Source organism: Nanorana parkeri, unplaced genomic scaffold, assembly GCF_000935625.1.
Source record: "Nanorana parkeri isolate BGI_ZX_2015 unplaced genomic scaffold, ASM93562v1 scaffold50, whole genome shotgun sequence".
NCBI lineage: Eukaryota > Metazoa > Chordata > Amphibia > Anura > Dicroglossidae > Nanorana > Nanorana parkeri.
The window spans coordinates 589930-614278 of record NW_017306318.1 but is presented as its reverse complement, the minus strand read 5'-3'; the positions used below and the strand labels follow the sequence as shown (position 1 = coordinate 614278).

At 41.5% G+C, this 24349-nt stretch overlaps 2 protein-coding genes across 4 annotated transcripts in view; one reads left to right on the top strand and one right to left on the bottom strand.

Moving 5' to 3' along the window:
- Positions 1-11750, top strand: part of PHACTR3 (phosphatase and actin regulator 3) — a 98190-nt gene extending 86440 nt beyond the window's left edge. For all 3 annotated transcript variants that reach the window (XM_018574823.1, XM_018574830.1, XM_018574838.1), the window contains exons 9-13: positions 1438-1493; positions 7763-7824; positions 8817-8957; positions 9733-9809; positions 11206-11750. In XM_018574823.1, coding sequence (XP_018430325.1) covers positions 1438-1493; positions 7763-7824; positions 8817-8957; positions 9733-9809; positions 11206-11221 — 352 coding nt within the window. In that variant the 3' untranslated portion in view covers positions 11222-11750. The remainder of the gene's footprint in view (positions 1-1437; positions 1494-7762; positions 7825-8816; positions 8958-9732; positions 9810-11205) is intronic.
- Positions 11751-14500: 2750 nt separating this feature from the next.
- Positions 14501-22316, bottom strand: SYCP2 (synaptonemal complex protein 2). The gene is made up of 8 exons (XM_018574179.1): positions 22307-22316; positions 21654-21784; positions 18149-18243; positions 17969-18068; positions 17630-17688; positions 17477-17555; positions 15550-15606; positions 14501-14572 (listed from the first exon to the last, which is right to left on the bottom strand). The coding sequence occupies exons 1-8, from the start codon at positions 22314-22316 to the stop codon at positions 14501-14503; spliced, it is 603 nt and encodes a 200-aa protein (XP_018429681.1).
- Positions 22317-24349: the final 2033 nt, after the last annotated feature.

Sequence of the window (24349 nt, the reverse complement as noted above, 5' to 3'; positions counted from 1 at the left end):
TAAAGGATCAAAACTATTTCTAGTCAATCGATTTATAAAGTTTTATAAATACCATATATTTTGACCTGAGAATTCTTATTTTTCATATTTGATTTTTGTGGTTCTGCAGTATGAAAATATTTGCTGCTTTATTATTCTATTTTATTACTGGGGATTCACCAACCTGTGTGTATTGTCACTTGGGGGGAAACGGAACTAAACAATGTAGAAATGTGACAGGATAAAAGCTCTGAATGCAGCAATGTAATTACATGTTCAATTCCTAGTAACGGATGTCTTATTTAAAGAAGGACTCCGGGGGGGATGGGCGCAAATAAAGCAGATATACTCACCTGATCCTGTGTTCCGTGGTGGTCACCTCTCTCCCTCTCCGATCCAGCTGTGGAATGTTCCTCGGCATCCTCACGTCTAATGCAAGTCAATGGGCCTGACATGATGACGTTATCTGTCCTTAGACCATCGGAGCCCAGGGGAGAAAAGGCTGCAGGACTGAGGATCAGGTGAGTATATCTGCTTTATTGCCCCATGCCACAAAAAAACTTAACCCTTGCAGCGCTGGGGTAGCCCCACTACAAGGGTGAGTTGTTTTGTTTTTTTAATTCCCTGAGTTCTTCTTGAATGATGTCTTACTTTGTTATTACAGAACCATATATAGTCATTGTATGTATATACACTCAGACATGAGCAGCATTTTTGCGTCTCCCTCCCCTGCAATTCCCCTCTAGACAGACGGCTGAAAGTCAGCTTTCTGAATTGATTTGCCTGAACTCGCCTCTTCATGGACAGACTCTTATTTCTCCACGTTCATCATCAACAGACAAAAAGATGGCAGTATTTATTATTAAACTGCGATTTGTATGATTTGCAAACTTGTTGCTACAATACTGCAGCTCAGGAAGAATCCATCTGTGTGATGAAAGCTATTTGAACTTGCTAAGACATTAGACATCATTATCTATATATTATTTTTTTCAGAGCAGTCTAATAATTTCATGAAATGTGTTTAAATCTAGTGAGAAACGATGGTGCGGAGCGGTGAGGAGACACTTTGTGCTGTGCGATACTTGTGGATGTACAGCGAAGGGAGGGGGGAGAGAGAGTTAGTAGTAGGGGAAAGCCTCATTTATTATGTGCACAGCAGCCTGCTGATTGGCCGGGCAGTGCGGGTGGGTGTGATCAGAGAGCCGTATAGAAGGCTTGCCTCAGCTAGTGCTGGGAACACCACACAGTACTAAGAAGCCTTCAGTACGAGGGGAATCCGATAGAGGATCTCTCTGCTCCGATCAACAAGCTACCGCCGAACACTGCCCGCTCTCAGCTCATCCCCTAGGCAGCCAGGGCTTTGATTTGACCAAGACCTTCTAGAGTATAAAAGACCCGCACGCTTCTCCTGTCTGCAAGCATGGTTCAGAACGTGATTCTGGTCTTTTTCCGCAGGCGTCTGAGCCAAAGACCAGCTGTGGAAGAATTGGAAAGAAGGAACATCCTAAAACGTGAGTATGAGCTTATCTTTTTCTCTGTTGTTGTCAGTTCTGGGATGTAGAATGTTGTTTACTTGTCTTATTCTAGTATACGAGAGAGGTCCAGGGGATGGAGAATGGGATGCATGGCAGAGCTGAGAGAGGTCCAGGGGGATGGAGAATGGGATGCATGGCAGAGCTGAGAGAGGTCCAGGGGGATGGGGAATGGGATGCTTGGCATAGCTGAGAGAGGTCCAGGGGATGGAGAATGGGATGGTTGGCAGAGCTGAGAGGTCCAGGGTTGGAGAATGGGATGGTTGGCAGAGCTGAGAGGTCCAGGGATGGGGAATGGGATGGTTGGCAGAGCTGAGAGAGGTCCAGGGGATGGAGAATGGGATGGTTGGCAGAGCTGAGAGGTCCAGGGATGGAGAATGGGATGGTTGGCAGAGCTGAGAGGTCCAGGGTTGGAGAATGGGATGCTTGGCATAGCTGAGAGAGATTGAATTGGTCAGATGGTTATTGGCATGTTGTACAGCACCTGACTGTGGCCCCAGGCCTGGGAACATCTACTTGTGTATGCAGCACACATAAGTTTGGACATAGGAGCAGAGTCATGGACGGGCTTGGTTAATCAGCATTCACAAAGCCCATGGCCTGTGCATATATATGACAACAATTGGGCCATAGATTAGTGAGAGAACGAGCTTCACCCTGCCCATTATATACGGCCGATAGCGCATCCTTGGAAGTGTTGGCATTTGGGTTTAGCACTTCTTCCCATAAGGAAAATCCCACCAGTTGCCATTGGCAACACATACCGTCCTGCAGTCACTTTAATAAACAAAGCCCAATGTGAGGTTTTAAATACCTCAAATGTAATCAGACGCTGGAAATGAGTGATTCATAATGAAATCAACACACTGGAATGCATGACATATACGTGAGGAAAATAACTAATTAATGAAGTGACATTGGTCATCATAAAGTAATAAAACTGTTTATTTGCTGAAAGATCCAGTTCTACATGGTCCTGTGTTCACTAAATTCCCCTACACCTGACCGGCTACCTGCAGTAAACGCAAGCCTCTATAAAAATGGCCGACTCCTCTTTGTAGAATAGGTTCAAGTTTACTAAGCAAGCATGTTCATAGCAATCGTTAGTCAAACAGCTATTATGTGCCGCACCTGACCTCGGTCACAATAATGTGCACTGGGTGCTATAGCTTGTTGCTTTGCGTGAAGAGCTTTTCAGTCCTTTATGGTAGTTTTTCCCCTAAATTTTATGCAGCCATTTCTCTGCTCTAACATCACGAGATCAGCACAGGGATCATTCCTAGTGTCAGTCCTTGTTATTTTCCCACCTGACCTCCGAGCATTCCTCCCTTTCCGCACCTGTTTTTGGAGCAGGCCATGGAGTTTAACATTTCTCCTCAGGCATCTACCCCATGACCTCTGCTTTCAGATTGAAGCCTGTATTTAAAGCACAAAGCCCTGGCTAGATGGGTCTGCAGAGTGGCCTTGCCCCAGGCTAATCCTGGCATTTCCTGAAAGTAGGCATCCCTGGATGACGGGTCACTAGTGACCTCTTGTGAAGTCACACACACTAGTCTGGCCTTTGCTGTCTGAAATTTCACACCATTGCCAATGATTCATCAGTGCTCTAAAAATAGTGTGTGCTACATCTCATTAATTCAGGAGCTGTGGCTTAGTGCAGGAAGCCAACCATCGGCCAGCGATTTGTAAAAGCCAAAATATAACGTGTACAAATAGCCGTGACATTCCAAAAAGTCAGGACAACAAAAGCTGATGTCCGATTGGTTACAATGATTTACTGCACATTGATTCTGTTTGCACTATTCTGGGAATACAGAAAATATGTACAATTCTAAACCCCCATTCGCACTTTTGCGCAGGTGAATGCGTGGAGTGTTTTGTTGCACATCAGCATAGGGCAGCCCATTCATTTCAATGACCTGCCTTAGGTGTGGCAAAGGAGCTTGTGCATGAGATCTAGCTGTAGCCAACGCGCACACCAAGACATGCAACTTGCTTGCCACCTTTGGGGTGCCATTAACAAAAGAATGACACTGCAAGCAGGTGTTAGTGGGGGGGCTACAGGTGGCCACACACACTACAATCTGATTGTAAAACGTCCTAAAGATTTACAAGAGCGAGGGTCTACCCGCCTTGATATACACTGAATAGATTGTGGAGGTAGAATCCTATATATATATATATATATACCAAAAGCCTGCCAGCCCCCTAGGTTTACAATTGATAATATGCTGTATTGACTCTCAGCCACCATGTTTGATGTCCAATTGCAGGAAATGGCCTCTAAAATAAAGGCAAGACAAAAGATCTGCAATAGAGAGCGCTCAATGAGAAATCCCTACATTAAACATTCAACACTTTATCTTCTTGTTATTATGACATTAGTTTGTATATCAATAACGTGTTGAATTTTAAATGCAGGACGTTCACAGTGAGTCATATCTATGCCAGATTTGTTTTTTTGGGAGCGGGCACAAAACATTTTTACTCAATTTTAACAATGCCTTCCGCCATCAATAAGGTGACTGCAGACGGTTAGCGATTGGATAAAATCATCTTACACAGTGTAATCAGAATTCACAAAGCAACTGCCCTCAGGCCCCATTCACACTTGAGCTGACTGGGTTTTTTGAGCGTTCTTATGGGCATTTTTGTGCATGTTTTTAGTTTTGAGCGTTTTTATGATTTTTAGTAATTGAAAAGCCAATTAATAGACAAAAATGCACCTGACACACATTTTCGGGCACTCCCATTCAAGTCTATTGGTGCCAAATTTCATAACTCTGCTCCAAGAAGCTCATGTACTTTTCCACTGCTACGAGTGATTGAACACTCAGATGTGAACAGGGGCCATTGAGAACAATGGGATTCCTCCTCATGTTGAGTGTTGCAGTGCTTAGGTCAGAGTTACAAAATGCTCAGATGTGACAATGGAGCCATAGACTCTCTTCACTGAATACCTCACGTATTGTCCAAACTAAAAAATCTAATTTCCTTCATTGGAACTAATGTATCCTAAATGGAGAAGAGAAAATAGTCATCGCCAATAGCAATAAGACATTATTTAGTTTTCCCAGAGCGAGCCAGAACATGAAATGTGATTGGTTGTTGCAGGCAATCTGGCCAATTATGAACAATAGTAAGGAGCAGTGTCTGAAATGTAAAAACGGGTTCATCTTAATCTGGCAATCCAGACATGAGACTTGGGGTGCGTTTATCTGCACCAATGATCACATCTCAGTGCTATACAAAGAGCAGCGTATTCCTAGAAGCGAGTCTAGTACACAATCTGCTTCTGCTATAGCTCTACAATTACAGCTAAGAGTCAAAGACGTCGGCCTCTCCATTAAATGATTCGTGATGTCTGCCTAGGACAAAGCACCTACTGCTTGCCATCTACATCCTATTGAATAGAATAGCAGCCTTCAACACGGGTATACCCTGTGCACAATGGAGATCAGCAAAGCCGTTGTCAGTATAATAAAGAGGAATTAGCCAGGTATTCCCGAGATGTGGTACTGGTCCTCCTATCGCCATAGTAAACTTTAAAATCCAAAACCATTTTTTTTTTATATAAAAAAAAAAGTGATGGATCTTGAATACTGTATTAGTGTGGGTTGCATTCTTGTCTCTGGCTTACATATTTGTACATCATTTATAGAAATGTAACGGTGAATTTTGAATACACAGTTATTACTCTGACCATCAGCGGTCTAATATTGCTAGAAATGTGACCGAATCCGGCATCAGCAGCAATAATCAGATCGGGAGATGTTGGTGTAACTGACTCAGAGATCAGGTTGGTCACGGAGATCATATCTAATGCAGAAAATAGCTGAAGCAGATCATCATGTGACCATTTTTTGGCTTAAGAGACATTCACACCAGTGCAGGCTATGGAAGCTTTGTGCTGAGTTAGAAGGTTGAGGATGGGTTCCCACAGGTATAAAATTACTGATGCCCCAATTTGTCTGATACTTAGAAAATGGTGGCATGTCGGGGGCTACCTTCAACCAGTGCAGACTCCTGGCCTATCCAATCTCTAGGGAAGAATTCAGGATGGATTCTACCTGACAAATGCCATGCTTCCCCCAGTGTTTTGACATTGCTAAGAGGTCTGCACATGGTATAAACATGTATGCTTGGCTGACCCAATCATGCATGTTTTTACCACAATCCCTGCACAGGATAGTACACTGGGGATAGCGTCAGACTCCCAGCTTATGTCTATAGTGACCTTTAGAAAATAACATCCCTGGCTAAATTAATCTGTAGCATTCAATACATAGAGGCTGATTTTCAGATCACTAACCATTGCTCAATTACCTGATAGGTTGAAATCTTAATTCAACATATTACATTCTACCTGCCCAGCAATTTCCTGCAGACCTCAAAACTGTTTAAGAGCTTATTTACACTTCCACATGCATGTTATATGTGTTTTGTAGTTCCATTAATTTTTAACAGCACTTCAAATGCACCTGCGTTGCAATAATAAGGATCATGCCTGACATTTGGCACATTAAGGTGCACTGGCATCCCATTTATATCAGTCGCCTGCCTTAAGGCGAAAAATAACAAACCACAACAATGTAAATGAGTCCTAAAAAAAAGAAATATCCTTGCATTGTTTGGTGGTGAAATATATAGAGTTGGAGAGAATTTCCTGTAACAAAAAACAGAGGGAAACCCCGGATGACAACGGCCACCTGAACGATTCTATACTGTCTGGATGTGTGGGCTTTCCCAAAACTCTAATCTGAGAGCGGGGGCATCCCTCCACATTTTGATACAAACCACGTCATGGTGATCTGAAGCTTTTTTTAGCTGACAGAGCCAAAAATAGCAATCTAGTTTACTACAATCCTACGACAGATAATGAATTCCACCCACCAGCACTGCAGCAGGAGCTATTTTTAGCTTCTGTGCAGAGGCGTTCCGACGAATTGTAATGCCGCTACAAGAATCCAAAGGGTCTCCCAGGGAAAGACCTTGCCACACAAGCCACTGGCCGCTGATTACCTAATAATCAATAGTACTTGTCATTTCGTTTCAGCGGACAGATCACTGATCTCTTCACTGCTGCAGATGCTACAAAATGACAAAACATTAAAAACACTCCAGGTCACACACAGTACAGAGAGGAAGTAATAATACATCACATCTGTAAACAAATATGTGAATCTATGAAGAAGCAATGAGCAGGCGCTGTATAGATTTGGTTGTAAATATTGCATTAAGGATTACAAAATATTCCAGGTATTAGGTTTACAGGAAAAAAAAAAAAATATATGTATGATTAATAGCATAGATCAGGGGTAGGCAAACTCAGGCCCTCCAGCTATGGTGCAATTAAAAATCCCATGAGGCATTGCAACACCATGACAGCCTCAAGTATGGCTCGCAGAGAGGCAGGATGGAATTTGTAGATTGGAGGGTCAGAATTTGCCTACTCCTGGCACCCTCACCCCTTCAAGAAGTTCATGGATATAATTCATCACAAAAGATAAGAAAATTTCAACAGGCTGAAATAGTTCATCTCAGTTCTTATTGGGTGATAGTTTGCTGCGAAGTTCAGATATCTGGAACAGTTTTAAGATTTCATATCTAAACTTTCTGCCAAATCCTCTCCCACTTGTGAAGAAGCAATACAGGATTTCTTCCATTAACACCAGGTAGGCAACCTCAGCACTCCAGCTGTTGTGGAACTACAAGTCCCATTAGGCATGACTCTCAAAGGCATGATGGGATTTGACGACAGCTAGAGCGCAGAGGTAGGCTATCCTAGGGTACATACATATTATCTTATAAAATATAATTCACATGTCAGTACAGTGAAAACATGAACCCTTATTATTTCCCAGGCTGTAGACATTGCTTGCTGGGTGTGTACAGTGACCTTTTAATATGAAAGTGCTGCAGGTCATTTGCTGCCATTGCAATGATCATAAAGTGATGTCATTTGGCCACTTCAACCGATGAAAATCTCATTAGAAAATTGCTACGTTACATATCCAAGAGAGGATCTCGGCCAAGGCAGTAAGCAGGCAGCACAGCCAAAAGCGTCCTCTACAACAGCTCATCTAACAATCCACTGACGGTCTGCACGGTACCAATGAATGATCCACTGACGGTCTGTACGGTACCAATGAATGATCCACTGACGGTCTGTACGGTACCAATGAATGAATGTGTCTTGTTTTAAGGTAACAGCCTGACAACTTACGCTGTGTTGTCTTCTTTCACAGAGAGAAATGACCAGACAGAACAAGAAGAACGAAGGGAAATCAAGCAGAGGCTGACAAGAAAGGTGAATAACCTTATCATAAACCCACAGTGAGGGAGAATCTCATTTCGTCTAGAGACATCCTCATTGTATACCTACCGCTGTTCATTTCTCTCAAAGGCTGACAGGTCACAACAGGGGAAGGCAACCTTGTCCCTCCCAGTTGTGGTGAAATTGTGGGCCTCTGGTAGTCATGCCTGTGGCTGTCAGAGATATGTAATGCCTAATGGGACTTGTAGTTTCACCACAACTGGAGGGTCGAGGTTGCCTACCCCCGAGTTAGAAGTTTCTAAACTTTTACTGGTTACAAAGCACACACATTTGGGTTATTGGCACGAAATGTATTATTTCTATACAACAAAGCCAATTTTATCTCTGGAATACCCATTTTTCTTCTTCTTTATACTCAATGGGTTACAAATCCAGGGGGAGGGGTGCTGACCACTGATTTTGCAGCTTAAATGTCATCAGCACCACGACCCTTACAACCAGCAACGTATCGTGTTTTTTCCACACCGGTCTCGGGAACCCCAACATTTCACATTTTCAGAATATCTTTTTATTGTTCCAAAGTCTTGAAAAAGTGACCTGTTGAGGGTTTGCGAGGACCGGAGCTAAGAAATACTAAGTTAAAGGATAAGATGCTATGGTCAGGACAGATTTGCTCTTTACCTGTGCTCCTGTCTGCCATTCGGGAAATTTCAACCAGTGACAATCTCTGTACAATACCAGTGTGTCAGTGTCGTTCCTTACCACCATGTCATACTGGTATGCTGCCGCTCACAGGTGTTTCCGTGCATAGTCATTTACTGCTATTAAGCTGCATAAATATCACTTTCTCAGCGGGATTTCAGCTAAAGTGGAAACACTCTGGGAAAGAAAGCACCAGCAATTTCTAGAACATGCCCGTCATGCCAGCATTATACTCACTGTTTGTTGTTGAAGTAATAGCATCTGATTGTAACGCTGAATTTTATAACCGGTGTTTTCTTCCTTTTTTTAAAAATTATAAACAGCTCAATCAAAGGCCGACGGTAGACGAACTGAGAGAAAGAAAAATCCTGATACGATTTAGTGATTATGTGGAGGTGGCAAAAGCTCAGGATTACGATAGAAGAGCAGACAAGCCATGGACCAGATTATCTGCAGCAGACAAGGTACAATGTGATGCAAAATGAATTACACAATGAAAGATGTATTAGGAATGCTATAAAGAAAACTGGGGCAGTTGTCATAATCAACCAACCAAAAATTGGATTTGTATGAATGCCATGGATCCAGTTTCCCTGGGTACCTGCCTCTTCAGGGAGCAGATGTCTTCTGCCCTCTTATCTGAATAACGAGTTGGCCCAAAGTAGAGATGCACTGATACTGATATCCGTGCTGATACTCACCTAAAATGCTCCGATACTTGCCCTGATAGCGGAACTGCTGGTCAGAGGGGGATTCCCTCTGCCCTGCCGCAAGGGAGCATGGAGTCTGCTTCCTGGCTAATCAGGACCTGCCTCCTGATTGGTCAGGAAGCCAGGCTGCCTCAGTGTCGCGGGGGTGCGTGAAGCCAGTGTGCTTCCAAAGAAAACCAGCTTCCCAGGCAATCAGGAAACCGGGCTGCGGGTCATGATCTGCCGTCTGGCTTCCTGATTAGCCGAGCCAACGCTACCTGGGATGCCTGTAATGGTACTCAGTATCGGCGATTACTGATAAAAAAACAAATATTGGTACTCATGCTCAATACCGAAACCGGTATTGGTGCAGCATTAGCCCAAAGTATAGACAGTCTTTGGAAGATGATGCAGAATGTTTGAGTGGATTTTTAGGATAGTGATGTAATAATAAAGATCCCATTTTGTTACACTATCGATACTACATGTAAGTGTACATGTCCTATTTTGGACAGTCTTAGCTAACAACGTGTTGTATTATTATTTCCAGGCTGCCATCCGAAAAGAACTTAATGAATATAAAAGCAATGAGATGGAAGTACATGCTTCAAGCAAACATTTGACCAGGTTAGTAGTGTTATATAATGGATTCTGGCATTGCTGTTAAAGCTCATTATATAGTGAATGATGAGATTTCTTCAGAAGGACGGTGGATGAGATCCTGTGCAATAGATTATGTAACTTAGACTGGAAAACAACACAGAACAGAAGAGAAATAACCAAGCTGGCTTTGGCCATTACTGGGGTTTTTATCATCCATCATACTATGGGGGAGGAATTTCTCAAAAGTGGAGCAGACAGGATCTGGAGTAGTTGCCCATAGTAACCAGTCAGCTTCTCTCCAGTTTAGCCTTGAAAATGAAAGCTAGAAGCTGGTTACTATGGGCAACTGCTCCAGATTTTAAATACTTCACTGTTGATCATCCTCCCCTGTATATTATACTTGTATAGAGAGATAAAGTCATGCATACTGACAGCTAGCGCAGCTGATGTTGTTCTATACATCAGAATGCAAAGTCCTGGCCTGAAACTCACAAATATATCTTATTTTATACCTATATGTGATGGATGATTGCAAAAAATTGAATCTTATTTCATATGCCTTTCGTAATAGTGTACACATGAACATGCAGGCCAAGCTGTCCAACAAAAGTGACTGTGGTTGTAACATAATAACACAGCCAAGTTTTATCCACTTTTATTTGGTCATAACTGTTTTATAATGGAAGCACGGCTTTGCCCCACCCCTCTAACTGTAGATTTGTGTGGTTAAGTTGGTCAGCATCTACACCAAAATATAAAAGGCATATACAAGGTTTACTTGTTGCAAGAACTCTATATAACCAGTACTGTATACATATCAGGTCTATATTACCCATGGCACCATGCACAGGTGAACATTTCCTGATAGGCACAAGGCATACCTCAAGAGCATTATAGTGAAATACAAATGTGATCATTTTACTGCCTCATCAATTCTGCTACGGAAGTAGCAATTCCCTTTTTTAAAGAGCACCTTCAAGAAATCCCAATCTCTGGATAGGTAGCGGGGTTGTGGAGTGTATTGATGTACATTAGTGTCATGTCAAGCTAGCGCTCTTGTCACCGGATAGCAAAGAGAGCAGAGAGAACACTTACCTGCTTCTATAGCGTCACTCCTTTGTGTGATTCTGCAGCACTTCAGGTAGCGAAGGAAGGATATCGTAGAAGTAGGTCAGTACTCTCTCGTTGGCGATCCAGTGACTAGCAATTTGCTATCAGCGACAGGATCGCTAGTGTTACAAACCTCTCATCCGGCAAATGTAATTGTTCCAACTGTGTGTCGTTAATGTCTGCAACTGCTAGAAAAGCTTTTTAAAATGGACTTCTGCTTTTAATTAGTAACGAAAAAAACAATTTTCTGGTCAAAGTCGACCGATTACAGCAAAGCATTTGAAACCAATCTCTTCTTTTTCTCTTCCAGGTATCATAGACCGTAAAATCTTTCACGCGTGGGAAAAACGGTCCTACTTTGCAATTAACAAATCGCTGAACATGTTCCTTGAGGAGCAATGAGGTTCAGTTGTGAAGTTGAGCGCCTGGCGCTCTGAAATTTATGCGGAGAGTACATTGTGGATGATAAAGGAGAAACTGTCTGCTACACTTCCCAACGTGGAGTGGAATAGCGATGAGTTCACCGCGCATGTCTGGGGACTGATCAGCCCCACCAGGGGGAGAGACACTAAGCTCAAGGATACACACGCAAAACAAAAAGTGGGTGTCGCTGAGAGACACTGGATGGACGACGCTGTATATTGCAGCAAGACGCTGTGCATGGCGACATCATAATGGACAAAAACGCAGCCAGCACATCTATTAGTATTACATCGACATGTGCGCCTCGTCACACTTTCTTTGTAAAGGTCATGCCTCGGCAAAGTATTTTCATGTTTTATATTTTGTTTCCTTTTTTAAATGTCCCTAAACGGTTACATTTTCTGGTTACGTTACTCTTATTAAAAAAACCCATTGCTGAACATGCTGATCTGAGTCTTGTATGTCCTGAGATAAATATCTATTGTTCTACGTCTGGTAAATTACATTGGCCTGCCGCACAACACAGGAAGGAAAGTGACAACCCGTTTTCTTGGTTCAGCTTTGCAGCGTCTGGTACCAACCACATCTTTGTTTTCAGTCCGCTCACTGGACAATGAATCTGTACCACCGCCTCTGACAAGAAGAGGACCCAAGAAGCGGTAAAACTGAACCAGGAATAAGGAGAAGCATCATTCTGGCTTTGCAGTGGTGAACAGATCTGTGAATCATGAGTCCAGCTGACCAGAATTACAAGAACTCTGAAAAGTTAAACATTTCTCATGTCTATGTCAACTGAGTATTTCGATGTTTGCATTAACCAACTTAAATTGTATACAGTAGAGCAGGGGTGGGCAAACATCGTCCCTCCAGCTGTTGTGGAACTATTAATCCCATGGGGCATTGAAAGATTCTCACACCCACGACTCCAGAGACCGAAGACAGATGCATCATGGGATTTGTAGTTTCACCACAGCTGAAGGATCAGACTTTGCCCACCCCCTGCAGTAGAACAAAGTATCTGTTAGCCATTGCAACCCTGATTGCCATGGCTAACAAACAGGCGGCTCTCTTATTTTCTACTGCTGCATATAAAATGAAAGCTACCATTAAGATTTTGAGCATCCATTCAATTGCAGCAAATGTTATGGTGAGCAGGAGGTGGAATCTTGGCAGTAGGAGTAACACAGTCTGTTGTGTTTCTAATGCCAAGAAAATATATTTCTAGATCTCTTCTCTGGCCAAGACTAAAAAAAACACTAATAGTGATGATAAAACAGCACTCTTACCTACAAGTTTGTCCTGTTGGTGGTCCTTCACAGATTCCACGAGTCTCATTGTTGGTATGTGTCATAATAGAGGCAGTGAGGTGGTTATTATCCATATCTAGAGCAAACCTGTGCTAAAAAAACAAAACCCAGAACACCAGAAACATATAGCGCAGAAGTGCACTTAATACTTTCGGACCTCCAGAACTCAAAATTTCCATATGCAATGAGTTCCTAATAACAGGCGCACAGACAGCCAACGTTGCAATGACAAGGCCCCTCTTAAGCCAGTGTGGCCCTCATCATCGCAGGGGACGCGTGCCTATTTTCTAGTTTTGTCCTCAGTGGGCAACAGAGATGCTTTGGAGGGCCACGCAATGAAATGGATGGTATATGTTAGCCCCCTATGATTCCTAATATTTGTCCACTGCACATTCTTTTTGGAATGCAAAGTGTCAATAGACCAAGACCAAAAAATAAAAAGTTACCAAAGGGTGAGATTGCTAAATATGAGCCGTATATTATATCACTGGGTAACAAACATACTGTAACCAACAAATGACATACTTTATCAAAACTGGAGCAGACAAATTATGGAGAAGATTTGCACTGCAACCAATCAGCTTTTTTGTCTCATTTTAAAATCTTACCTGAGCAAGCTGAAGAGAGATGCAGATTGGTTGGCATGGGCAAATGCTCCAGATTCTGTCTGTGCCAGTTTTGATAAATTCCCCCCAATGTGTCTTAATTGAGGGTAACAACTAGAATGATCACTTCATTATTACCAGGAAAAAAAAAACCTGTTATTTAGTTTCTTCATTCAGTGACCAATAAAACTGCTCTGCATGTCCGCCACCAGAGTGATCAATGGCTCCTGTAGCAGTCACAGTTGGCTTGTGTATAAATGGTGAAGGGACAGACCAGTATCTGTGTTGCCCACAGGCACCCACTTGCAGCTGTCATTTTCCTCTGCAAGCTGGAGCATGCTGCTGTTCATGATACTTTGCCTTACCCAGGAAGTCTAAGAAGAGTTTCTAACGTACAATTCTTTTTCACATGGCTAAGAACAGTTAATATTGTTTTATAGAGACCAACCATGGCCGGCTTGCACAGTACAGCAATACACTACTGTAGCACCCCCGAATTCCATCTACTAATTTATAAGATACGTAACCTGAAAAAATTCAAGAATGTAAATCTTTACTAACATTCCTTACATATCAAACATTCAATTTTACATCTCCGAAATGTAATTAACAAAACAAATACATATTTTAACAAGATAAAAGCAATAACGAATATACAAACGTAGGATCACTATGGTGAAAAGGTAAAGACAAGTGCTTGGCTGATTGAAGGCTTGTGGAAGGGATCAGAAATTCTAGGCACAGGTTTCCCTAGTTAACAAGGCAAAGTACAGCAAACTATCAATCAGCCTTCATCAAATAGAAGTCATAAAGCGTAACTCTAGTCAGTTCTGGGTACAACAGGGAAGGTTAGAAGCTCCGTTAGCTGTCGTCTGTGACCCAGTTAGGGAGATGACAACACCAAAAGTGGGAGTCATCTCCCCAATTGGGACACGTACAGCTATAAAGAGATTCTAAAATGTTCCTGATCTGCCAAAAACAAAAGTTTTGGCTGTAACCATTTCTGGTTCCCTGCACAGAAGACAAAATGTGTGATTTACATTCTACCTTTCATATTTCTAAAGTAGTGTACAAAAACATAAACATCATATAAGACATCTCATGTCCTTTATACCATTTACATTCTTGTTGTCCTGTTTCTACATACATCTTATAGAAATCACAGGTACAACTTAACATTCTAAGCAAAACAAAGTATAAACCTAATAGAATTAAGCTATCTGCGTGCACATTCTCCAAGACAAACATGCCTGGCACCGCGGTACTGGAACTAAAAAGGACCGGCTCCTGCCATAAAGAGGGACTCTAGTCCTCTTCGTACACTGAGAAGATCCTCTTCATGCTGTTTTGAAGACAAGAAATATTCCATAAAATGTTGTCAACTGTTTTCTACATAATTCCATATATGTGACCTAAGGTCTAAACATTGCTTCATAACTGCTGTACAAAATGCATGTATATACCCATTTCACGAGAGAGGGTGCTTACATACATACAAAGTTAATATGGAACACGATTTTTTTGGTAATGTGACACAAGGTTTAGGTCTAGACATCAAAAAAAAGCCAAACGTCTCTGCTAAACTTGTACATTTCCTCATGGTTTGTCTCTTTAAAAATGCTATAAGTACATAAAAATACCAGTTTGATCTGCCAAAAAAATCCATTGAACTCCTAACCCTGTTTGAACTGACAACACAGTGCTTCTGTTGCACTGAAATCCCAAGCATTCTCATCAGCCTTACCCAGTTATGTTATACAGATGAGGAGAGGAGGAAGGTGTTCTGTAGCTCAGGAAAAGAGAAAAGTGTTATGCAGGGCTCATAACACGGCTTGGTAATTCAGTGCAGAAGAGGCACAATAGAGTTAAAGCATTTGTGACAGATCAATAGCTATTTCTCTATACGTGCGGGATTTATAAAAGGACAAAACTTGGAGAAATGTTCATGTACTGCACAGTTTTTTTTTCCCCAGACGTACAATTTTACACTCCATTGAGACGAGCATTTATCACCTTCCAGGAAGACAGGTTAGTGCATTATTTATCACAAGCTCACCTTGGAATGTACAGGATGGAAGCTACTTGGTGCCACCCACAGGAAAGACATTGTATGAGCACTTATTCTATTTTCATTTACTGAACATGGGAAGGATTATGAGTGGGCGGTTTAAATGAAGCGTGTTATATTTCTAGAAATACAATAGTTTCCGCTTACATTTAATCTGTGAGCAGAGACTGGAAGATAATATCTCTAGCATGTAGAGAAAATAAGGTGCTATATTATCAAACATCGGGGGAACTGGAAAGTGTTGACATTACCATCTTTTTGAGAAGCGATTCTTGAACATTCTTCATGTCTCCTTTCATAACATGCATCTGTAGAAAGACAAAATATATGTTACATTCCTGTCAATACATTATTTTCAACTTTTCATTTTGATAATTCCATTATTTTTGTATTGGGCCTTTCATTTCAATGCTTGTAATGACCAGCACAATAAGGCTTTAAGCCGTTCCGGGGTTATTCTCTTGCTTGGGGCTATTGAGATTTTTCCATTGTAATGCTGACAAGCTTAGGAAATCCACTAAAATCAACATTTCCAATCCCAATATCAATATACACAGAGTGCCACTGACTAGAAACAAGCATACAGGGCAAGACTTCACACTGCATGCGTCAGTGACTCACCAGGTGGTGTAGCCAGAATCAGGATGACAGCCCTGAAGTTTACACTTTAAGGGCTTCTTTACATCTGTGTGTTGCATTAAGGCAGCCAATTAATTTGAATCAGAACACACACGAAAGGTGCATGCACCATTTTTTACCAACACTGTGCACCGCAGTGCAAATAGCGCATGTTACCACAATGCAACAGTGTGTGAATCCGGCCTTAAAAAGGGAGCCTGTTAATTTTGCAAGTATGAAATCAACTAATGCGGACACTTCTTTCTGGAATTACAGGTCCCCTGGCTGTCATACTGATCTGTGACTTTCCCAATGTTAATGATTTTTCCTGATCAATAACTCCAAATACAGATATATTAGTGACTGCCCAAGCCATTAGCATTTTAAGAAGAAGGCAGCCTCCATATATCTGTCACAACAGTTTTCCTTTAAAAACAAGCCAGCAAAGGCAACCTATATTTCTATCCTCAAAGGGTTCACTTTAATCCTAGGGTGTGCAAGGGCCACTGAGAGCCCCCCAAGGGTTTGTGAATGAAACATATGTGCAAATAAATGCTAAAGTCTGCACAATTGTTATTTCTGTACTGTCCTTTCACCTATCATAATGATCAATTATCCACTCTACGTTCTATCTGAGATGCCGGGTGTTTATTTAGCCAAAAGGTACGGAACAACTCCGCATTTAAAACAAACCATTTCTATTCAGTGTAGTCTAGTGTGGGAACTCTAATCCCATGCTGGGGTATTCAAGATTAAGAGGAATACAGCATGATGGTTCTTACCTACTGTGATGGCCCTTAATGGTCACACAGCTACTTCAAGTCACAATAGCAGTTCTGTAGCCATAATTTGTACTAGGGATGCACCAATACCATTTTTTTCAGTACAAGTACTGATACATTTTTTTTATTGTCATGTGACAGTTTTTCTAAAACAATACAGACTGATGATTTCAGGACAGTGGTGGAGCGCCAGAGCCAGGTCCCAGCTGCAACGCTGGTAGTTCTCATGAAAATGGCAAGTATCGGCACTGGTATCTGAACATCCCTAATTTGTACCAGCTACCGAATGTTTGCTGTGAGGAAAGAAAGAACTGCAATCAATAGAAATGTCTTGACGCAATGACTTCAGCTATTTGGACTTCAGTCTGAGACAGCTACAAAATGCATAACCGCCAGCTGCACATGCCTGCTCGTGTTATCCAGTGGAGCTGCTGGAGACCATGTCACACCTAATCATTCGGAGCTACAAAGTGCCATAGAAAATAGTGATATTGCAAGCTGCAACATTTCTCATGAAAATATGTTCCCGGCACACCTCAATCTCCTGCAAAAGGAACTGCCTTTATTGATGATCTTTCAACATGTCCATACAGCAAAGTGCAATGTTTCAAGACCACCAAGGGGCCCTTCATCAGGTAAAGTCATGTCACTTTAAGAAGGGAACCCTGGTGATCCTGAAACTTTGCATTTTTCAGGCCGTTTACCAAGATTGTACAAATAAACATATAACACATCCTTTAGGTCATTCTTGCAATACTTTTATGTTATAGCTACATACTTCAGAAGTAAAAATCTTTCCTTCGAAGTCTGTGCAGTGAGATACATTCTTTTCAAACGAAGCCTTCAGGCAATGAATCCTACAATTAGATAGAGATAGCAGATTTAATAACAACAAAGACTAAAACCTTTGCCCTGCAAGAGCAGAACTGACCTTTTCTGTTCATTGCCGTGATAGACGCCCATTACTTGTGTCTGCTGGCTCCAGAAATTCTACAAGACACAAGGTAAGGATGAGAAGCAGCTGATACGATCTGAGATGTCATTTTATCACTGTGGGACGCATAATATAACACTATAGAGGATGAGCGTGATGAATGGAACAAGGCCAGAGATCTGATTATTGTATTACATAACCATGGTCTTATCATCAGAATGGTTATCTATAATAATCAGCCCTTCAGTACATGCAGGAAGTTATTACACTGCCAACATTTCCACTAACAGATGCAGGTGAAGACAAGTGGAAGAAGTTTATGAACTACAATCTTACGGTAAATTCTTTTTCCATTTGCTTTAGCGCCTTGGAATCTTTCTCAAAGTTTTCAATCTCTTCCAGAATGGTCTGCTGGAACTTTTGCAGATGTTTTATTCTAGGACAGCAGGGAGAACTGGGTTTAGTGACCATGTCGTTCTGTACAGACGCTACACAAATTGATGTTCCTACACTTACCGGCATTCGCGTACTTGTAACTCCACTGAGGTCAGGTGTCTCTGCGCATTCTTCATGGACTGTTCGGTAAAGTAATCGATTTTTCGGGAGCGATTCTAAAGTAATCCAATAGAAAATATCAATACTCAGTAATAGCATGGTGTTTAAACACCTTTATGTGCTTTCCCCTGCTCTCAAAACTTTATTTATTGGCAAGGCAATATTTAAACAGATACACTTAAATCATAGTAACATAAAAGGGCAAAAACAAATACTAAGGCAACTAGCTTTAATAACAAACTCCACACAATATATATCTCGTCATTTCAGGAAGCAGATCTTCCACCAGCTAGATCGTCTTTCTTTCCCCCTTTGCGCTGCTATGATGGTTGGGGCACAGGTTAGCAACTGAGCTAGTTATCACAGGTCTGGTTGAAGGTGTTAACAAAAATTTCTGACCAGCAGAACTCTGACAACTGGGAAGTCAAAATCGGGCAATAAATTGAAGGCTTCAAGTGACACTAAACTCAGGAGTTACATTTAAAATACATTCAAGAACCTTAACTGTTAACAAAAATGTCTCTTATTTGTGTATCACTCGGCTGTAGATCCTCCAATCATCTCTGAATTGGTGCTGACACTGTCCTTCCTTCTGGAGGGGGGCTACTGGTGTTCCCCATGGTCCCTGTGTGTGATGTAAAGTAGTCACCACTCCAAGTTCACTCCTGTGATGGACTACAATCTCACGTTTAGTTTACTAATTTGTAATGAGATTGTAGTCCATTTTAGTCCATTTTAAAACAGGAAAAAAAAAATCAGTTTTGTTAAAAGGGTAATTGGACTTTTCTGCCAGGTTTAATTGGGGCAATTTTAACTTCAGCTCCTTGAGGTTGATTGAAACCACCATTTGAGGTCTTCAATCGCTTTGCAATTTCCACACAACATGGAATGGAAAGTTGGATCACTCTATTAAGTTGCCATATGCAAGGTCAGCTTTAGGGCCTGTGTCATGGGGCTTTTTTTCCTTCAAAATATTTTGCATCCCCATACAAGTCTACAGGAATGCAAAGACTGCTTGAAGCAGTTCAAATGCAGGTCAGAAGGAGGTTAACTGCGGGTCAAATTCACCTGTCAATGAATTCTGAATGACTTCAGAAAAGACTCAGACTGATGATATGGACACGAGCCCAAAGCCTGACGATCCAAGCCCTTAGGGTAGGGGTAGCCAGACTCCGGCCCTCCAGCTGTGGTGGAACTACAAATCACATGAGGCATTGCAAGATTCTCACAGCCACGACTCCTGGAAAGAGATGCACCATGGGATTTGTGGTTTCACCACAGCTAGAGGGCCGGAGTTGGGCTACCCCTGCCTTAGGGTAACAACAGATATGCGACAAAGATTGCCAGACTTGTAAAAGATGTTCTATAGGAATGGTCTTTTTTGGTAATTAAATGGTTCTTTGCTCACAGTTACAGGGAAAATGGACATGGGAAAAAATGTCTGGGAGAAGCTGAAACATTCCAGCCCTGAAGACCAATTTTTCGGACACATCCATCTACTAACGATCTTTTGTACAAACAATTGTTCGGCTCGAAATTGACCCCTGTCTAATGTCTTTAGGCACCACAAGCCTGAAAAATGTAACAGGCTCATTTCTGTGATCTGAACAGCAGTGAAACAGTTAAAGGTGTTTTAATGCTGTCAGTCATGTTATGTGGGGACTCGCAGTCTGTGCTCAGAATGCAAATTACCCTAACAATATAGGCAGGGAATTCCCGCAGGGCGGCTCTCTTAATTAAAAGAACGTCAATATGTTTTATGATCTATGGCTGGAACATATCTTACTTTCCTGTGACGCAACTTGAAAAAATTATGTATGTATCTCTGTAACCCATCTTATTTTTCAGCATAAATATAATAAAAGAGAACATATTTAAATATGTATCTCAGGAACGGATCTGCCTTTTCAATAAGCTAGAATACATTGTTCTAATTAATTTGTCCTGTAGATGCCGTCGCTGAAACTTGCTACCTCTGTTAGGTGCTGTGAACCCTGACCTGTAGTCGCTTCGTACTGTCCTTCCTCCAGGCTGCTGTAACAGTGTGTGCTCTCTGGCCACATAATGGCGTACATTGCCATGAGCTGTGTTTTAGGCCAGACCACTGGCACTGTACCAGCGTTGACTGCCTGATTAACAGCATGTTATTTGCCTTGAAGAGAACATTAGTTAAGGCCTGGGGAGCGGACGCTTCTTGTTAGATGCTTCCGTTACAAGTGCTATGTTTTTGCTCTAATGTTATTTTCATACCACGTCTTTGTGATCGGGTACAATCAGATAACTTTGTGTTATATTCCAATATCCCCTGGTGAGGCTTTTGATTCTCAGCAACTTAAACGAATGTCCTAAAGTCCAAACAGTGTGATTAATTATTAGAGGGTACAGAACATAACGTGATGCTTTTTATAGATTTACGTTAATTGAAGCCCAGCAGTTACACAAAAATCTCTAACAAAAATATACAATCCTCACTCTGAAACAAAATAGAGATATTCCCTCTCCTATACAAGAGGGTGCATGTCCAGTAAATCATCAACCCTAAATAGAAGGCCAGAAGTCAAAACCAGAACCGATATGTTGCATGCTGCCGGAGCTTTACATTCTGAAGTAGCTGCAGATTTGAATCCATTGTTATTGAGTAGATTTGGCTTCTTGTTCACCTAAAGTACATGCAATACCAAGGGATTCTCTTTTCCACTGCAAGGGAGCACAATTCTTCAGCTACTATATGCTCTGGTTATTGAGCCCCTTGCAGCAAGTCCATAATGGAAGCAGGTGGCAGAAGGTTTACCGTTGCCAGATACTAGAAGAGGCAGATCTGTATTTGGATGATATGCTCCTCTGATTAGCAGAGTTTGTGACCTCAGTCTGATTGTTCAAACTTCATAACCCAAATGTCTGAGTTATCAGGGTTCTATTAGACCCTCAATGTCTCCTCTGCCAGCAATACACTGACATCAGGGACTCTGCCAGAATTCTGGCAGCTCTAACCTGGAAATGCTCAGATATAAGCACTTTTGGGTTTAGTGTAAATGGAGATCAAGGAATCCCCTGCTGCTCTTCATGAATTGGCATGCAGCGTACATGGGGGGGGATCACATATGAGTGCTGTACAGTCACCTGAATCATTTCTACATTAACAGCAGCACTGTCAGCTTGGCACGTGCATTCCTTAAGTTTGCCCATTGGGCTGCCTATCAGGTCAGCCCAATGGCCAACTGAAGTAGCTTCCACAGGAGGCTGAAAAAGCTTATTGAGAGGCAGTGGTTTAACATTGTCTACCTACACGTGGATGGGCTGTTACTTGCAGGATCCCTGGAGAAGGTAAATTGTACCTTCCATATTCTATTCATTACTGATGCTCGCACATAACTTTGTGCTCATGATTACTACCTATGGAACAAACAGCGTATTTTTTGTAGTGACACCCCACTTTACATTAGTACATATGGCAACAGAGATGTACCTGAATTTTCCGTGTATACTCCTTGCCAATTTTTTGGCACATGAGCCCAACATCAGAATCACTTCTGTCACAGGTGTCTAAAACTCCAGCGGACTCATCTTTTCCAGAAGAAGTTGACAGACTCCCTGAAACTGAACAACAAATATTGCTTTATAGTTTTATATAAGAAGCTAATTCATTGATAGCATTAAGATATTGGGCAATAATCAACTACACCAAAAATGATTTTTTGAATAGTTTGACTGGCCTTTTGTTAGTTATAAATAACAGGTAATGTGGTCTGTGAAAGCAGCCGCTAAAACCTTATGGATATAACAGACTCCCTGCCACAACATTCAGGAAGTAGCAAAGCCAAGTTTCATCATACGCAAGATGGGATAAATGGCCAGTACTATTCCAGCAAATAGTACAGTAGCAGAAGAAAAACTGGAAAGAGGGAACCCTTCTTTACCCAAAAGATCTAGTGGCACTGTAATTTTTGATTTTGTATAATTATGTTCTACTGGTGGACCACAAAGCTTCAAATACAAAATAATAGGATGATGGGAACGTATGCTAAAAAGGTAGCTATGTCATTGTCCTTCCTGACATGAAGAATGGTGATTTGGGCAAGACAAGACCCTCCTAGGGGTGTTAACCCATCAGGTTCTTACCTCCTCGCATGTCAGATACCTCCTGCTACAGCAAGCATTGGTAAAACGGGAAACACATTAAGAGACAGCAGGAATCTATCGGATCCTTTCATATACAGACTTAGTTATGTGGTTACATTAAAGTGCAAACAAATTATTCATGGACCTGATGGGCTGTAACCATGTGAAGAATTAGTGCCTGTGGTCATCAACATTTGTATGGTCCTGAATCCCTGCCATCGCTACTATCACTTACCTCTTGCCCCCTTTTCTTCTGTAGCTGGAAAGAGTCTACGTGGAAGTAGCTTTAACTTCCTGTGTTTTGTCCCATGGTCACTTCCTTCTGTACTGTTATCAGCAAGATGGCTGCTCTCATTGGTAATGTGCCTGAGATCCAACACTGCTTTACATATTGTAGGACCTGTAATGGACAGTATTATTTATGAAAACAAATCACCTTGCTTTTAAAAAAGATGAATTGTCATTTTTGAAAACCTTGCGCTTCACAATCCAGAACAGATAGTTTCAAAGTAAATTTGATTCACAGAAACAGCTGGCCTCATTCTAAAACCAGATATTTTCAGATATTCATGCTACATGTCTCTATTCTACAATGGCTAACCTTCTACCCTACCTCATCATTCCTAGAAAAGTAACCTCTTCGCTAATGCAATTCTTATGGGGGGAAAAAAATAAAAAAATCAGTGTCAACACTACATTCCGTAAAGTGGACTTACTGTTATACAATCTCCAGTGCTTTGTTTTGCATCCATCCACAATTTCCACAATTTCTTACCAGCTAATTTTGCCAGTATGCCCCTTTCTGCACCACTTCCTTTGAAGGAAGAACAATGCTGCACTTCTCAAATTTACAGTAGCATAGTCACCCTCCTTCCATGGCACCTTCCCATAGGTCAGATGGGTGACATAGTCACACCAGCATTTTTTGTCTCCTGCAGGCTTTAAAAGATTACTAGTTCTAGTAAGGAGAGGGTGCCTCTGCAGTGACATGTGTGCCATAAGTGTCCACCCACTGGCCACTGCAGGAAGGAGGAACTGAGGTTCATGTGACCTAAAAATAGGATTTTTTTCTAACTGGGAAATCCCTTTTCTCAAAGTCCATTGAGGGACACAGCTCTGAACAATCTGATACATAAGGGTTATGCTGCTGCTTCAGGAGAAATGGACACTAGGAAATACATTAAGAGCCTGCCACTTTAAGATCATAACCTCTCCCACCTGCCAGCTGTAGCAAGCAGTACAATAGGAAATCCGTTGAGGGAGCTGTGCCCTTAAAAGACTCCAAGAAAAGGATTTTTACAGTAAGAACAATATCCTATTTTTTCCATTGTCCATTGAGAGCCACAGCTCTGAAGAATTCCAAGATGTAGGGATATCCAAAAGCAATCCAAACATAGGGTCGGGCACCATACCAACTAGAAGAAACAGATAAACAAAAAAGAACCGTCAAACAAATACTTCAACAACCACCTGAGGAACTTTTCTGCCAAAACTAGCTTCAAAAAGGAGCTAGAAACATCAACTTTATAAAAATTTGCAAAAGTGTGAACAGAAAACCACATTGCAGCTTTACAAATTTAAGCAACTAGATCCTAATTATGAAAAGCCCATGAATTACTAATGGATCTAGTAGAATGAGTAGAAATAGGAAAAGTGGGTACCTTATCCCGCAACTCATAAGCTTGAATTGCAACCTGACAAGTCCACTTAGAAATAGTGGATCTAGAAGCCAGACAAAATTTTCTAGGACCTTCTGGTAGGACAAAGAATCTGTACATCTAAAAGCTAGCTGTGGCTGAAAGATAAACTGATAGCTGACACAACATCCAAGCAATAATAAAAGACATTTCCTTAGGATGAACAGGAGCTGGACAAAGCAAAGGTACAATTATTTATTTAAATGAAAGGCCAAAATCCCCTTGGGAAAAATAGGTTTAAAAGGAGGTTAATGTAGAAGAATTAAACCAAGTTCAAGATCCCTGAAGGAAGAGGACACCTAACAGGAGGAACAATACGTATAACTCCCTGAATAAAAGTATGAAT